The sequence below is a fragment of the Diadema setosum genome, chromosome 9 (assembly GCF_964275005.1).
Source record: "Diadema setosum chromosome 9, eeDiaSeto1, whole genome shotgun sequence".
In the NCBI taxonomy this organism is placed as follows: Eukaryota; Metazoa; Echinodermata; class Echinoidea; order Diadematoida; family Diadematidae; genus Diadema; species Diadema setosum.
In genome coordinates this window covers 37,665,457-37,682,231 of record NC_092693.1, presented here as the reverse complement: position 1 = coordinate 37,682,231, position 16,775 = coordinate 37,665,457, and the positions used below count along the sequence as shown (strand labels likewise).

The 16,775-nt window shown below is 37.9% G+C and overlaps 1 protein-coding gene across 1 annotated transcript; it reads right to left on the bottom strand.

Annotated features, from left to right (window-relative positions):
• Positions 1-555: 555 nt before the first annotated feature.
• LOC140233368 (uncharacterized) lies at positions 556-4,644 on the bottom strand. The gene is made up of 3 exons (XM_072313474.1): positions 4,493-4,644; positions 3,973-3,980; positions 556-2,218 (listed from the first exon to the last, which is right to left on the bottom strand). Exons 1-3 carry the CDS (start codon positions 4,642-4,644, stop codon positions 1,581-1,583), a joined length of 798 nt encoding a protein of 265 aa, XP_072169575.1. The 3' UTR covers positions 556-1,580.
• Positions 4,645-16,775: the final 12,131 nt, after the last annotated feature.

Here is a 16,775-nt window from a genome sequence, read left to right as displayed (position 1 = left end):
AAAACCTCTTGAAAGATATCTATTGTAATATTGTATAAGGGTGGGGACCCCCGTCACATTTTCTCTGAGTCACGTTACATTCTGGAAAGCGTAAGCAAAGAACACTTGGTAATTGAAGTCAAGAAAGGGAGGGTATTTCATCAGGAATATATATCTCAACTGAGATTTATGCTCATGCCTGCAACACTCCATCAAAGAACATCTGTGGGTGTCTTGATTTCCGCGAAAAATGCAGTTCTAGAGAAATGCATCGCCAGTAATGGCATTGTGAGTTTTCAGAGAGGTGTCTACGAGTTCGAGCCAGATTCTCTTGTGGCCGGCATGCAAAACCTCTTGAAAGATATCTATTGTAATATTGTATAAGGGTGGGGACCCCCGTCACATTTTCTCTGAGTCACGTTACAGACGATTTTCCAAAATCGCCTTGTTTTGTTTTGTTTTGTTAGGTGCACGGTCACATATATCTGTATATATGTACATATACACATATACACATATATACAGATATATGTGACCGTGCACCTAACAAAACAAAACAAAACAAGGCGATTTTGGAAAATCGTCTGTAACGTGACTCAGAGAAAATGTGACGGGGGTCCCCACCCTTATACAATATTACAATAGATATCTTTCAAGAGGTTTTGCATGCCGGCCACAAGAGAATCTGGCTCGAACTCGTAGACACCTCTCTGAAAACTCACAATGCCATTACTGGCGATGCATTTCTCTAGAACTGCATTTTTCGCGGAAATCAAGACACCCACAGATGTTCTTTGATGGAGTGTTGCAGGCATGAGCATAAATCTCAGTTGAGATATATATTCCTGATGAAATACCCTCCCTTTCTTGACTTCAATTACCAAGTGTTCTTTGCTTACGCTTTCCAGAACGTAACGTGACTCAGAGAAAATGTGACGGGGGTCCCCACCCTTATACAATATTACAATAGATATCTTTCAAGAGGTTTTGCATGCCGGCCACAAGAGAATCTGGCTCGAACTCGTAGACACCTCTCTGAAAACTCACAATGCCATTACTGGCGATGCATTTCTCTAGAACTGCATTTTTCGCGGAAATCAAGACACCCACAGATGTTCTTTGATGGAGTGCTGCAGGCATGAGCATAAATCTCAGTTGAGATATATATTCCTGATGAAATACCCTCCCTTTCTTGACTTCAATTACCAAGTGTTCTTTGCTTACGCTTTCCAGAACGTAACGTGACTCAGAGAAAATGTGACGGGGGTCCCCACCCTTATACAATATTACAATAGATATCTTTCAAGAGGTTTTGCATGCCGGCCACAAGAGACTCTGGCTCGAACTCGTAGACACCTCTCTGAAAACTCACAATGCCATTACTGGCGATGCATTTCTCTAGAACTGCATTTTTCGCGGAAATCAAGACACCCACAGATGTTCTTTGATGGAGTGCTGCAGGCATGAGCATAAATCTCAGTTGAGATATATATTCCTGATGAAATACCCTCCCTTTCTTGACTTCAATTACCAAGTGTTCTTTGCTTACGCTTTCCAGAACGTAACGTGACTCAGAGAAAATGTGACGGGGGTCCCCACCCTTATACAATATTACAATAGATATCTTTCAAGAGGTTTTGCATGCCGGCCACAAGAGAATCTGGCTCGAACTCGTAGACACCTCTCTGAAAACTCACAATGCCATTACTGGCGATGCATTTCTCTAGAACTGCATTTTTTGCGGAAATCAAGACACCCACAGATGTTCTTTGATGGAGTGCTGCAGGCATGAGCATAAATCTCAGTTGAGATATATATTCCTGATGAAATACCCTCCCTTTCTTGACTTCAATTACCAAGTGTTCTTTGCTTACGCTTTCCAGAACAATGTCTGGTACGAACTTGATGACTTTTGAGTCTGAACAGGGGGCTATATCTAATTGTCTCTGAACAGGATTGCGAGGTGAACGTTTTAGCAGCGGAGATTCTGGTGGCAACTTCTCAGGAGATTCTGATGACGAGGATTCATTGTCACTTCCCTCAAATGTAATTCTAAATAATGTATCCCGAACTGCTGGCTCATTGGCAGTACTGTTACCACCAATATTCACCACTTTCATTGAGCTTTCTGAGGCGAATAGATCTGACATGAGTTCTGCGCACATTCCTCTGCCACGGGAGTTGGCCATTTCCGCGACAAAGCCTTGTGTGATAGTTTGTTCCTCTGGGGTTAAGTCACCTGAAAAGAATAGAAAGAGATGATCAAACATGATTTGGCAAGATCAAACAAAACACCGATTATCAAGAAGGGTTCCTGAAAAACACTAAGCATACTAAGAGTATTGCACTTTATTTTATTTGACAATAACAATAACAGATAGCTTTAACCAACATAAATACAACCCTATGGATCCTCTGTACATCAGAAAAACCCAAGGTTACCAGACCTTTGCTTTGACCCGAGAAAAAATGCCTTTAACAAGTCAGATCAAAGGGGTACGGACACTGAAAAAGTATATATCTGCAAAATTTGCTCCTTCAACAATTATAAATAGAGTAAATTGGAAAATAACAATTAACAATAACTGCAGATTTTTTTTTCTGTGAAATACTAACAGTATTTTAGCCTTTATGACAAAAATTACACCCCTGTCAAGAGGACAGGTTTGTGTTGTGTATGAAACAGTTAGGCCAGACTTTTGGTAAAATTTACAAAGTGTTGTCAAATGTGTGTAGTAAAATAATTGATGCTGACATAGGTAAACTTCTTAAAAAGTGGTTATAACATTTTGAGAAGAGTCAAGTTGTAGTTAGATCAACTTTAAAGGGGTACGGACACTGAAAGTCTATATGGAAGTTACCTACTTACAGCAGTTATGATGTCAGGCAGGATCTTTCTGTTCAATATTAGAATTAAACTTTAGAATGGAAAGAAAAAGGCATGTTTAGTGCCCTGCAGTAATAGGTGTATATAACAAATATTGAGTTTAGGCAAAAAAGTGTGTTTCAGGTTACCTTGCCCTACCTAGAAATTTGGTTGAAACCTAAATTTTTTATTCCACATTTTATTCCACATTAGGCATATATTCTGAATATGTTGCGCATCTGGAATACAACCACACAAAATTCAGTGTCCGTACCCCTATCACTTTATCAAGAATGTTCATACCACATGCACCTTATTTCAGCCAGTAACATTTCAAAAATTTTCATTATAAATAATTCCCAATTTCTCAATGCAACAACAGCTATCTTTTGTTGGATTTTTGCACAAATTTCCTATATGAACAATAGTTGAAACACTATGCTTCTAAATCTGGAATTGATAAGTTATTTTAGCAGTAATGGCTACAACAGGCAAACTGACATTTATTTTGCTGTTAAAGGGCCTGATTCATTTTGTTTAAATCAGTTTTTAACAAATTGCCATGTTCACTGTCTCTATTTGTGTGGGGGGTGTACGGACACTTAAAAAAGGGTACGGACACTGAATTGACATAATAGGAATATCATAAATGCTTAAAAATACCTTATAAAATGTCTGATCCCCTGTGAAATGCTGAGTGTGCCAATGCGCTTCTCAGAAGTGATGGACTAATTGCTGTCTCTGTGGGGCCTAGCCAGGTAGTCTCCTTTTTGTACAAAAATGCTCTCACATCCAGAGACAGATGGTATTATAGATGGTGTCAATATCTCAAAACTGCCTATAAGAGAAAGAACACTTGGCAGAATACTTACCTATGTTCGTATTCTGGCATCTTCTGTTATTTGAGATGACACAAAGCCCTGAAACGAGCGAGAACTTCTGGATCTGGTGGCTCGTTGGTTCTCAAACGTTCTCCCGTACAGCATATGTCCTTTGTTACCCGAAGGCATTCCGTTGGTCGTTGAGTCGATCAGTCAGTCCAAGTCAGCCTGAAGTGCTCCCCACTACATTCTCTCGTCGCATAAGAGCTTCCTGGCAGGGGGGTAAACCCCAAGGTCTACCCTCACCAATGCAACTGAAATGAGGGAAGTAGGGGGATAAAAATGTCTATATCCCTTTGCCAGAAATGATCTAGATCATCTAGATCCCTATCACATCTATATTTAGTGGGACAGCCTGTCATCCTGTGTGTCTGAGGACCTGTGGTCTGAGGGACGTAGGCCTCAGCCTACCTCTACCCTCTGTACCAGATGAGTTGGCTCGTCCTTTGCAGCCACAATCGCACTTCTTTTCAGTGCTTTCTGAACACACATGCTGTTTGCTGTATAACCATTTAGCATGAAGGGTGGCCTCCTTTAGCTAGCAAATCATTGATTCAACACTTGTTGACCAACCTACCGATCAGAGCAGCTTTGACAGAATCGGGTGATAATCTGTTGCTCTAATTGCTCCATGGGAATACCCAGAAATGCCCGAGAGGCTCATTAGGTAAGGCAGTCTGCCCATTCTGACAGTGACTTGGTTGGGCCTTGGCATGCATTGGTGAACTCAACATGCGCGAATTCAGGTTGCAGTTACCAGCCAAACCTTTCCTTCATGCACCAGTGTTGTGTAGTAATCTGCAGTGCTACCCTGAAGGCACCAGTAGAGCTTGGTGGTGCATTCTTCAGCAGACCAGCCACTTTGAGTAGCAAATGCCTCAAACTTCCCGAAGAATGTATGCCATCTACCAGTCCCATCGTGATATACTTTGGGGCGGATCATGGTGGTTGGGCCATGTGGAAATTGTCCTGTTGCCTCTGGCCACTGTCATCATGCTGTCCATATGCCGCCCTCTGATGTTCCAGGGGATATGATTTAGTTAAGGTGCGCATTGAACAAATGTAGTCCTTGTCTTTTAGACCTACTATATATACATTGTAGTGTGAGCACTAGTGGGAGATTACAACTTCATGTTATGCGTACAATGCTATGCCTCATTCATAAACTGATGGTACATAATAACCAGACATGAATGAATACAAATTTCTTCCGACAGATCATCATTTTTGCACTCAATGGGTTCAGTAAGATTCCTCTCCTTTGGATAAGTCACCTCTAGTTCAGAAATGACATCTGCAAGACACCAATTTTGAAGTTGCTTTGGTCTTTTTGCATACCTTTGTATTGCATTGTCTGCCTGTATGTGTGTCGAGTTATCAGGCAGCTTTTCCAGGTCATCTCTATGTTTGAGAAGGAAGACTCTTTCTTCAGATGGGGAAGTGTTTATGAAAACTACATCCCTGCTTGCCTGTGTTAAGAGTCATTTGAAGAACCAAGTAATAACATTCTTCTTGAGCACTAACTTCTACAAAATTCAGGTACTTGTTACTAATATGTCTGACTTGTCTCTTCAAGTCCATGTTGCCTTCTTTTGGTTCTTGAGATGCTTTCTCCAGCATTGTGCTAATGCCTGTCTGAGACTTACTGATGTATGATACAATGTATGTAACACATGCATATGGGTCCAATACAAATTGAATGTCCAGATTTGCTTTCCAACCTTTCAGTGTTGAGGGGTCGCATTGTCTGCCTGTATGTTTGTTGACTTATCAGGCAGATTACCTGCTGCAGGTCAAAGGTTGCGGCCTGATACTTTGGATTCGTTTTGCTTTTCTCTTTGCAGGTTGCTTTGATTTGACGCACTTTTGAAATCTTATCACGGTGTTTAGTGTATCTATCAGAGAGCTCCCTCTTCTGTTCCTCAGAGGACTTTGTGTAGGTGTCACAGAGGCCACATAAGTCTTTCTTGGGGTGATGGATTTGATTCTCATTTGCTTCATTATTGTCAGGTACATTGTGTAAGAGGCACAATGTCCATGTTCTCTTACAAACATTCTGTACATCGCCGCTTTTGTAAGGTCTGGAGAAACATGTCCATGTACGTGCTGCTAGATCTACAAGAGTATGATGGCACTCTCGGAAACTTGTTAAGATGGGCTTTGATTTTTTCCTACACTTCAGGTTTGTCCACAGACTTCTTTCCTCTCTTTTCTTTCTCTAGACAAACACACCAGTTTCTTTGTTCTTTTTGCTTCAATAACCACAGATTTTCCTGTTCCTGCCCCACCTGTCAAAATGCATATATGGAGGTTCCTTGTTAGAGTTTATCCAATGGTCATACGACTTCATGGCACATGTAACCAAGTTAACATTATCCTCGACCCTTTTGGCTAAAAAGCATGCAAAAAAACAAACAAACAACTAATAAAGCAAAGAAATAGATGTCATACATTATCATCATACATCATCATGCGGCAGTAGGAACTACGGACAATCCATAACATACTCGGCTTTGCCTGGTGTGTATCAGCCCCGTTTGAGAATACCTTGTGCGAAATCTCCCTATTGGCATTTTATACAAATGTGTATTAATGGTATACAATATCTATATGAACATCCGTGAGTATTGTATAAGATTTAGCAAAGTGGCAGCTGGCCTTCTTTTTAGAAATATTTTGGACCCCTCAAGGAAGATCTGATACATTTGATGTATTCATCTTCTGTCATATTAGCTACTTCATGCAAAAATGCAGTGAATTCTAAATTGCAGCCATCTTTGAACTCATTTTATTGTAAATTACAATGTTTTCCTTTTTACTTACCAAAACTAAATATTAGTTTTAAAGTATGGTAAAAAAACTGTTTGAAGCAAATCTCCTTTATTACAAATGAGCAACCACATGGCTACTATAAATAATTTATTCTTTTCACTCCAACACCATGAACTGCCCTTAAGTATTAAACTGATCATTCAGAAATACATATTGATATTTTTAAAATGCAATTAATCTAATCTGCACATTGATCGAGTACCTGTTCTTCCTGTTGAGGAAGTACAAGGCTTGTTCCCCAGTAGGACTCCTGATGTAGACATGAATCCCATCGATAGCACCTATGACTCCTGGAAAGCAGCAGTACTTGTAGAAGCTCTGCTGGGTAGATTCAATCTCTTCTCTCGTAGTTGGAAACCTGATGAATTCTCTCTTCCTTCTTGCGATGGCTTCCGAAACATCTCTGATGACTCTGCAAACAGACGACTGTGACATTGATGCCTCGTCCCCATACATCCGCGTGAATGAACCTGAAAAAAATGTGAAACCACTTTAATAGATTTTTGGGTGGATAATCCTTTATCAAATGCAATTGTACACATTTGATTAAAGTACAAAAATATATATGTATATATGAATATATATATAATTTACTTTAAGCCTGTGAAAATGACTGATCCTACTCCCATACAAATAAGTTCCAAATGCAATAATTTCCCATGTAACCTGGAATATTTTTTGTCCCCCCCCCCCCCACAATCCAAAAATAAATAGATAAATAAATGCAAAAAAGAACTTACCTGGGCATAAAAGCGGAGAGTGTTCTCTCGTCAGCTAATCCTCTTTGCGGCCTTTCAGCTCTCTGGGCATGTACGGAGGAGTAATTTGGACAATGATATAGTGAGAAAATATGTGGTAAAACAAAATGATTCTCCTTGCTGGTCATAAAACATATTCAATAAAGAGGTTTATGAAACAAATATCTTCTATTCTGTTAACATTTCCTTGGTGCTGTTCACCTCAGCTCTACCAAAGAGTGATAGCAGGGTCAGTACGAACAACTCCTTGGGAGTGAGCATTTCTACTACTATCCTCATAATCAGTCAATACTTGGTGTTATTTTATCGTAACTAATTTAAAAAAACAACTTTGAGGTGAACAAGAGTATTGGGGAGAACATTATTGTATATGCTTAAAACAGTAATATGCAGCTGAATTGTCCATCTAATTTTCTGAAATAGGATGAGAAAATAAAAATCAAATAGTCCCCGCGTTCACATTGTCCCCCGCGTCTCGGGGACAGCCTCAAGAGATCTTATCTTTTTTACGACTGACCGTTCACATTGGTATCTCATCTGTCCCCGAGCTGTGGGGGCAATTGGGGCTTGGGGCGAGCTCTGCCAGGCATAGCGCATGCGCACATTTGATGACCACAGCTGGACGCTATCAATTTCGCCCCAAGGTCACTCTCCCCTCCAAATCTTGTCCCCGTACCCGACTTGATTCGCGGGGACGAGGGGACAAGTCCCAGCGAGCGTTCACATTATGGTTTTGGAGGAGAAAGTCCCACAGCTCGGGACTTTCCCCGCGGCGCGGGGGACAATGTGAACGCAGTGACAGAAAGACAAGAAATTGTTGTTACTAATGTCAGTTTTGTCAACTGTCAGCTGGTGATTATCATGAATTTCTTGAGCTAAATGATCAGTTGTACGGTACTTGCATAGTCCAGTCAGTAGAATACACAGAATTGAATAGGTGATCTTGAAAATGTCATTTTCGCTAATGCCCACTACTCTAATTTGCTATACATTTAACTTGAGAACTGTAATTATAAGAAGCATCACTGCATGTTGATGTACATGTGTAATTTGGAAGAATGATAATTTAGTGAGATAATTAATGTATGTCAACTTTGGCAGTGGCCCGGTTACCACCGGCAAAATAAAGTTTTCTTGAGGCACCAAAAAACTGAGCCCTTTGTGGCCCGGGCCATTTAGTCTTTCTTGAAGCTTCTCATACCTCTTCCTGTAGTCATCAACCTCTTCTTCCAAAGGTTGCAAAAGCATTGTTCTTGGCAGTGGTGGTAGGGGAAACCTGAATCGGCATACTGATTTACCCTTTTTCTTGCACATTTTTGAGTGCTTATGGACCTGCAAGTCAATTAATTCTTTCAGTCATCTTAAGTTTCCAAAGAGCATGTGACATGCCCATCAACACACTCAATGATTACCTGTTCTGAATCTATCTGGAATTTGGTGCATGCATCTCTTGTCCACAACAGCATATGCACCTCTGTTCTGAAATTCTACGTGACAGAACAGGTCAGTCACTGAACCTCTTTGGAAATGATCACTTTTAAGTATATTGTGTGTTTCCATTGAACAAAGTCATTCAACGGCTAATAAATTGCTTTGCACTGATTCAGAAGCAGCTAACAAGATAGCTTTTCCAAAAGTGTTTGACATTAATTTGAAAGTGTGCACTTTTAATTTAGAAAGTTTGAAGTCACTTTGTTTCATGTCAGACAGTTTTCAAATAAGCCTCGTTATATTTGTTGCCTTTTCATGTTTTCTAATGAAAAAACAATCTCATCCATAAAATGGTATGTGCTTCAAACGTCATCACTGCAAAAATTACCAAGGAGGATGTAATATGTTACTATACTAAACGGGAATACAGAAATTTTCCAGGAAATAAATGTGAATCAAAGGTGCTAAAAGTATTCATTCCTTTGTACCGAGAGTCAGCTGAGGATCAGTATTCATTCCTTCATCAAAAAATCAATACTGCTGAACAGTGTTAACTTATATCGAGGGAAGATGCATTGTAATGCATCTATACATGCTATACTTGCATGTTAACACATCCTTATACAATTCCTATTTATGCCTTTATAACATACTGACTTCTGCTAAAGATTCCTATAACACGCATTTGTTCCATAGTAATCTTGCCACAATACCTGGACTTTAATACTTAATAACCTGTCTATACCAATGTACTGTATGGTAACCATGCCAAAGAATACCAACTTAACCAGTACAGTAGATTTAATTATACATCACTTGTTTCCTATTGAGGTACGCTTTACCACTTCGAACTAAGTTCTTAGTGTATGGCAAAGTTTCTGTAAATTGGTATTACATAATAAATGAATGATTTACTAAGACCACAAAAATGTTTCTTTTCTGCATTCCAATTCAGAAGTATTGAAATTCACATCTACTGAAGATGAGCCATGTTGTGTTCTGAAAGATTATTATATTGTATTAAAAATCCATAGTCAGAGAGAGAGAGTCCAAAAGTCAAAAATATCCTAAATCTATCCATGTTCCTCTATCGTGGGATCCCCGGATCCCAAATTTGCACCTCTCTTTGCCCTCTTCTGTTGTCTCTGCTTGGTCTCATCTAATATAAATGAATTGAATCATGAGACAATAAAACATACGACTGAATACAGCATCTCAATCTTGGTATATATAAATTGTCTTCTGTCACTCAGTCTAAGTTGTCACACTTTGGTCACTTTGCTATTGAAATCCTTCTATACTATCATTGCCAACAATATTAAAACCATTCTTAATTGTCAACAACATTTAATAGACATTATCAAACCAGATACATCAGTCACTGACATATTATGACATAACTCTATGAGGCATAAAAAGAAAGCAAGTTAGACTTACAGTGGATGGAGGTTGAGGACGATTGATGTAACTAAAGAAGTGGTGCTTAGTGCTTGCGGTTCCGTGAATTTCCCGAAAAGTGACGAATCAAGCTTCCCGCCGGCTATATATACGGCGATCCTGCCCGCTCATTGGCTAAAAATCTCGTAATTAAGCCCTTTGTTATACTACGCCCCCTACGTTCGCGTTCAATATCACCAAGACAACTAACGGGTTGCACATCTAATACACAGGGGAACCCGCGAACTACAAACGGGACAGTCGGGATTCTGACTATAAATCAAGCTTAATTATTCAGGATACACATCAAAAACAATAAATTATGGTAATTTAGAAGTATTAATACCTCTCAGCTTGACCAGCTACGGAAACAGGTATTGTACGCACCTTTGGTTCATGTGACAAGTTAGGGTTTGCTAAACAATCGCAACTTAGTCCCACATACTATAATCTATGGTGTTATCGGTACCTCCTGCCTACAATGTGTAAAAATGAATGTGTAGGGCCTAATGTATCACGATCGTAATTGTGGATAAAATCTAACGTCTGCACTTAGAAAAAGATTTTCAGGAAAAAAAAAATGTACGGGGGGGGGGGGGGTATTCACCACAGTATCGAGAGTCAGCTGAGGATCAGATATTTCTTTGTTGGAGGTAGAAGTTGCACAATGTTTATACAACCTACTGGATGAAATTGATATGTTAATCACCAGACTAGGCATGTAAGTGAAACTTTGTTCTGTAGTTCAGTTACACACAGATCCATTTCGTCCACTGTGTTTGCAAGTCTTTGTTAATTTATTCTGCATCTGAATATTGCCCAAAATTGAGATGGCTAGCAATCCCCAATACTTGCAGAGAATGCTCCCTTGTCCTCTTGGCTGGACCCATTTTGTCTAGAGTTCACCAGAAGCAGTCTGTAGGAGAAGTAAAGAAATTGGGATATCGTACATAAGGACAATTGTATCACTTGGAAGGGAGAGCAGCTACACTTCTCAACACCTTGGAAAAAAAGCCTACCAATAGTGGAACTGCTTAGTGATCGTTTAGCTATTTTGCACTCATTTTCAAAAGCATTTCAAAAGAAAAACAAATGTTATGTGAAAGGGAATGATTGTGAATTTTTGTTTCATGTTTAATGCATTCTTGATTTCACTTGACAATTTGTTAAAGCTTGCAGCATTATTGAGTGAGAAATCAAGCTTTAGAGTTTATGAGTGCAACATGTTACCGGCAACACGTCGGGGATGTACGACCACTCTCTGTAAAATGTGCAGGATGAATATTTCTGGATTGTGGTCACATCTCTGTTAGAGTGTTTTTAAACATAGATATGATTTGAGAAAAGATTCCCAATGACGGTCCTTTTGACAATAAAGTCCATTAATGCTATGAATCTATGTGAGTTAAATATCCCATAGCTGAAATCCAAAGTGTTTGTTAAATTATGTCATTTTGTGGAAGGTACGACATGAAGCAGAATTGACCAGTTTTCCAAGATTGGACTATAATGTGATGAAATACCATTCTCTCTCTCTCTCTCTTTAAAAATATAATAGTAAAACTTGCTTCTCCCCTCTGCATGGATATTCTGTATACCTATTTCAATGGAAAAGTTAGATACAATGTGCCAGTATGTAAAGAAAAAAGCATACTTTATCCCAAAATTTATGTCTTTTGTCAGCACGCCAATACAGTTGTAGATTTCAATACATAATTTAGCACAAAGACTGGAAAGATGAATTTTTGTAAGATGTCAAGCACATGAAACTCTTGATGTTCTTCATTTTGTCAAAGTGACAAATGTAACAGAAAATTACTTGAAGGTATTGTATGTCATGTACATGGTCATATTTTCTTGAAAGTGATACAGATTAAAGATCACCTATTTTACTTGGCTCTTTTCGTGCTACTTGGCATTTTCAAACTTTTTCATTGTTTTCTGTTAATATCAAAAAGAATTTGGAGAGCACTGTTTAAATTTTGTGCTGAAAAGTTGTTTTCTGTTATGTTGTAACTGCAGTATATGAGTGTATGAACGGGTTGTACAATATCACAACATATCAGAATTAAACTCTGTGAATGCGGTGTTCAGTAACATCAAATGATTGCTATAATAAATTTCTTAATATGTGATATCAGTTTCCAACTTTGTTTCTGTGATCGCGCTGATTTGGTTCCAGAAATGTGAATGTGTGTATGTGACTCTGCAATTTCCTGTCTGTGAAAAGAAGTGCAAAAGATTAAGATCGTTCCTTTCTCCAGAATTTAAAAGCTTATAGTATTCTTTTATCCTTTAGTCTAGCATTTTTTTATCTTTGAGTTTCGATCTGCGATTTTTTTTAGTTTGTATGTGCAAACCTGTTCAAAAGATTACACAATTTTTAACATTTTTCAAATGTTTCACCAAATTTTTTCCACAGATCGTTAAATTTCAATTCTAAATTTGAAAAGCTCACTCATGCTCCCACACCCTTCCCCTTTTGGACCATCTCCATAAATCATCAGTTCACATTGATGATTCACTTGAAAATGAAGAGGTCACAGGTTTAACAATTTAGTTATCAAAATCTCTCTGAATTCTCAGCTTTCTTTCTTTTTTTTTTTCATTAGAAAATCACATATTATATTCCAGCAAGATGTGCATCATATTGTTGAATTTCAAGGTCATCAAATGCAAAACCTTCCTCTCGTGGAAGGGGGACACACCTTTCCTCTTTGGTCCACACGCGGATCGAAAGGTGACAGATACAGGTACCTCATTTTATTCCTCAAAATTTGTTCTCTTTTAATTGAAAAACTCAAATATTTTTTCAAAGTGTGCATTAGATCATTACATTAATTTTGTTGTAAAAAATGCAAAACCTTTCCAATACTCCCTCCCCTTCAGTCCACTTCCATAAACTTAAATAGGGCTTATAAAGTGAACAGGGATAACACACACACACTGATCACAGAGGTAACAGATACCACACGATTTAGTCATTCACAGTGTCCCTAAATATTTTCTTAGCTTTCTGACTGAAAATTTGGCAAATTTCCCAATCAAAGTGTTGATCAGATTGTTGAATTTTGCATCTAAATTGTTAAAGCTCCATGGCAGGGGGATACCCTGTCCCACGCCCTCCCCTCTGTTTGCGCCCCTCCTCCTCCCCTCCCCCTCCCCCCCCCCAAATTCCTGCTGACGGCAATGAATGGATCTTTCGACACAATTTTCCAGCGCTATTTAATTAAAGGTATAATTATTTCGTCTTTGGTGTTTCCGTCCACCTCCCCCCCCCCCCCCTCCCGTATATGAAATCGTCGCCACTCAAGTCTATAATAAGATAAGAAAACGTTACCTTTTATGTAAGACTTTACAGGATCAAATTTGGGAACGCATTTTGAGGTCCAAGCCATAATGTTTTTATTTAGTACAGGTATAAACAAAATCTGCCATCGACTTGACAAAGCCCCATGGGCGAAAATTCGTCAAAACTACGTCTCTCACGGAAAGAGAACTACTGTTGAGAATATCATTATTATATATATATCATATATATATATATATATATATATATATATATATATGAAGAGTTTGTTCGCAAAAACCGATAAGTCCATACTTGCCAAATGAAGATATTTGCGATTAAAGGTCAAGAAAAATAAAGAGAATAATAAGAAAATTTTTGTTTCTTTTGACCATAACTTCAAAAATATACCGTTATATGTAGTGACCAATATATCATTTAAAAGGTATTATTTTGTACTTTATGACAGAGACCGTACTTCAAAATCTTCAAAAATGGACATCGGTTTTTTGCGAACAAATTAATATATATATATATATATATATATATATATATATATATATATATATATATATATATAAATATGTATATATATTGTGTTTATGTGTAACATTCATTGTTGTATAGAGTTTTACTATTATGTACGAATGTTTGTTTGCTCTGTGCAGGGAATTGAAAAAGACTGTACTTTTGATTCTGGATTACCAAGCTTGCCAAAGGGGAGGCTGTGCAGTTCCATTTTATAACAAGTGAACTCATTTCAAAGAGATAGTCGGGATGATAATGACCGTAAACAACAAAACTTGTACGCCATAAATCTACTCTGTAGAGTGTTCAAGAAATACAGACCAAAATAAGGACTGAAACAAATTTGTTTTCATGAAATTTCCATTAAATTTTCTTCTTAAACGGACGCCCGGAAGTTGTAATGGGACTATATTGATGCAGACGTTCATGACTTATTAAATCCGCATCATACAGCTATAAAAGTTTTAGCTTTACTTAGTTGAGGTGTTAGGCATGCCTGTATGTTGAAAATTCTGTATCGGGATACTTCTCTTACATCTAAAATCTGTTGTAATCTGTTTTCAGTATAACGTGGTTTGCCTCAATGTAATAACGTAGGCCAATCGGCATATAGGGCTATGGAGTTACCAGCATCTGTCTTTTTCTTACTTGTGTGGTAAAGTCAGCGCTCCCCCCACCCCTTTAGATTTTAGGAACGTAATGACAGAATCTTCGGAAAATATGACTGTTGTGTTTCCCCCACCCCCTGGTGATTTATTTTTGTTGCTGTTTTTTTTTTTTTTTTTCGTTTTCATTTTTTATTACCCCAAAATTTAGGGGGCCCTGCAGCCCCTGTATAATGCACTGTGGTTGCGACTAATACTGCTGTTTCGCGAAAATATGGCAAATCAAAATCAATAGTAAATGTAGTTCTCTCATTTTATATTCAATACTTTCACCTCTACCCGGCTGATAGATTTTTAACAGCCAACTCGAATGCCCCGTAGACTATACTTCTTTACTAATATCATAGAGCTGTAGGCCCTATGTTTGTTATGATAGCTCCATGCTCTTATTAACAAAATATGACCATTTCGTTCATTAAACCACACTGCGTCATGAAAGGCAAACTGATGTGGAAAAAGACAACAACAAAAAAAATGTCCAAACTTGCTCTCTGTTTGTTTGTCTGTTGTTTGTATTTTTCTTCTTCTCCTTCTTCTTCTGCTTTTTTGGAGGGGGCTCTCTCTCTCGTTCTCTGCTTGGAGTTTGCATGTTTTTCATAGAATACAATGTTTTGCCTTAGTTATGACAGAGTTGTAGGCCCTAAAGCAACAACGAAAACATCACAGTGCACCAAAACAAACATGCGTCATTAAATATTGCCATAAACAGTATATCTGTATGTTTTCCGCCAATTTCACTGTTTTGTCATTCAATTTCATATCAGAAGCATTCATTTTCGTCAACTTGACAATAACATTTTGTCTGTAAAAATCAACTTAGACATGTTAGAAGGACTTAAGGGCTGAGGTCTGGTCTCATCTCAATTCTGTTGTCAACTTCACAGCAAACATGCAGACTACATGAACGGTCTACCTTTGTTCATTATGATTTTGCATTTTATCTATACATAAAATGCGTTCAGTAGCACTTCCTTCGTTGCATGTTTATGCTCTGAAAATGACTATATAGGAATTGATTTGCGTCAGGTTTTTTTAATCACATGTTCGAGTGATCGTGGTTTGGTAATCGGTAGTTGTATCAAGGAACATAAATGCTTTGTCAGATACGTTACCATCGTTTTATGGATTCTTGAGACCTAATTTATTATAGACCAGGACAAAGGAAAATTTAATTCATGTGTAGTATTTGCATAGAAATCTTTTCCAACTTCATTTTTACCGTCTTCCGTGTGAAAATTTCGGAAACATATCAGAAAAATGTGGATTTGTGTTTGTTTGGTTCTCATATTTCACGTTTATCTCAAAAGTTTTATTTCGGAGTATATCTAATCCTATGAAGAGATAATTCTTTACGTTTAGAAGTGCGGTGTTTTTCACGAAAATAGTCATATTGTGATGATCTTACAAGTTAGAATTAATTTATTGGCACGATTGGTATGCGTCAGATGTTACTATACGCTCTGTTCTTCTTCCGATCCAATTTGTTGCTCAGGTATCGAAATACAATAAAATCTTTTTTTTTTTTTTTTCATTCAAATAGACTACTATAACTTGGCAACTGATTTCGCATTTGTGCTTCTGATTCATCGAATGTTTGGGCGTGAACTTTCGGCAGTGGGTATTCAACTTTGTCTCGACCTGTCATCACTTCCTTTCGAGCATTCAAATTCACATATAATGTGGGCAAACACGTTCATAAAAGTAACATTCAAGTTAAACTTGTGATATAATAGGCCTACTGATGTCCATTAAAACAAATGACTTGTAACTAGTGCGTTTTAAATTAAATGCTAAAAACGCCCACATGTAGATCACATATGATGATGCAAATAAGTAGGCCTATAGGCATAGGAACTATTTATTTAGATGTAAAGTGAAGATCACAGAGCAGTATGGTGATCATTATAATAAATTTACGTTAAATAAAGATTATAAGCACAATAATTTGTAAAAACCGTAATGAAAATAAAGATGTGTTTTAGAGATAAAGAAGGCTATGTGATTACATGACAAAATGAGGATTTTGCATTGAAGTTTACACAGCATGTCTATAACAGAGGAAAAAATAAGAATGTTCAAATAAACAAATGCTGCAGCATAATGGCAAAA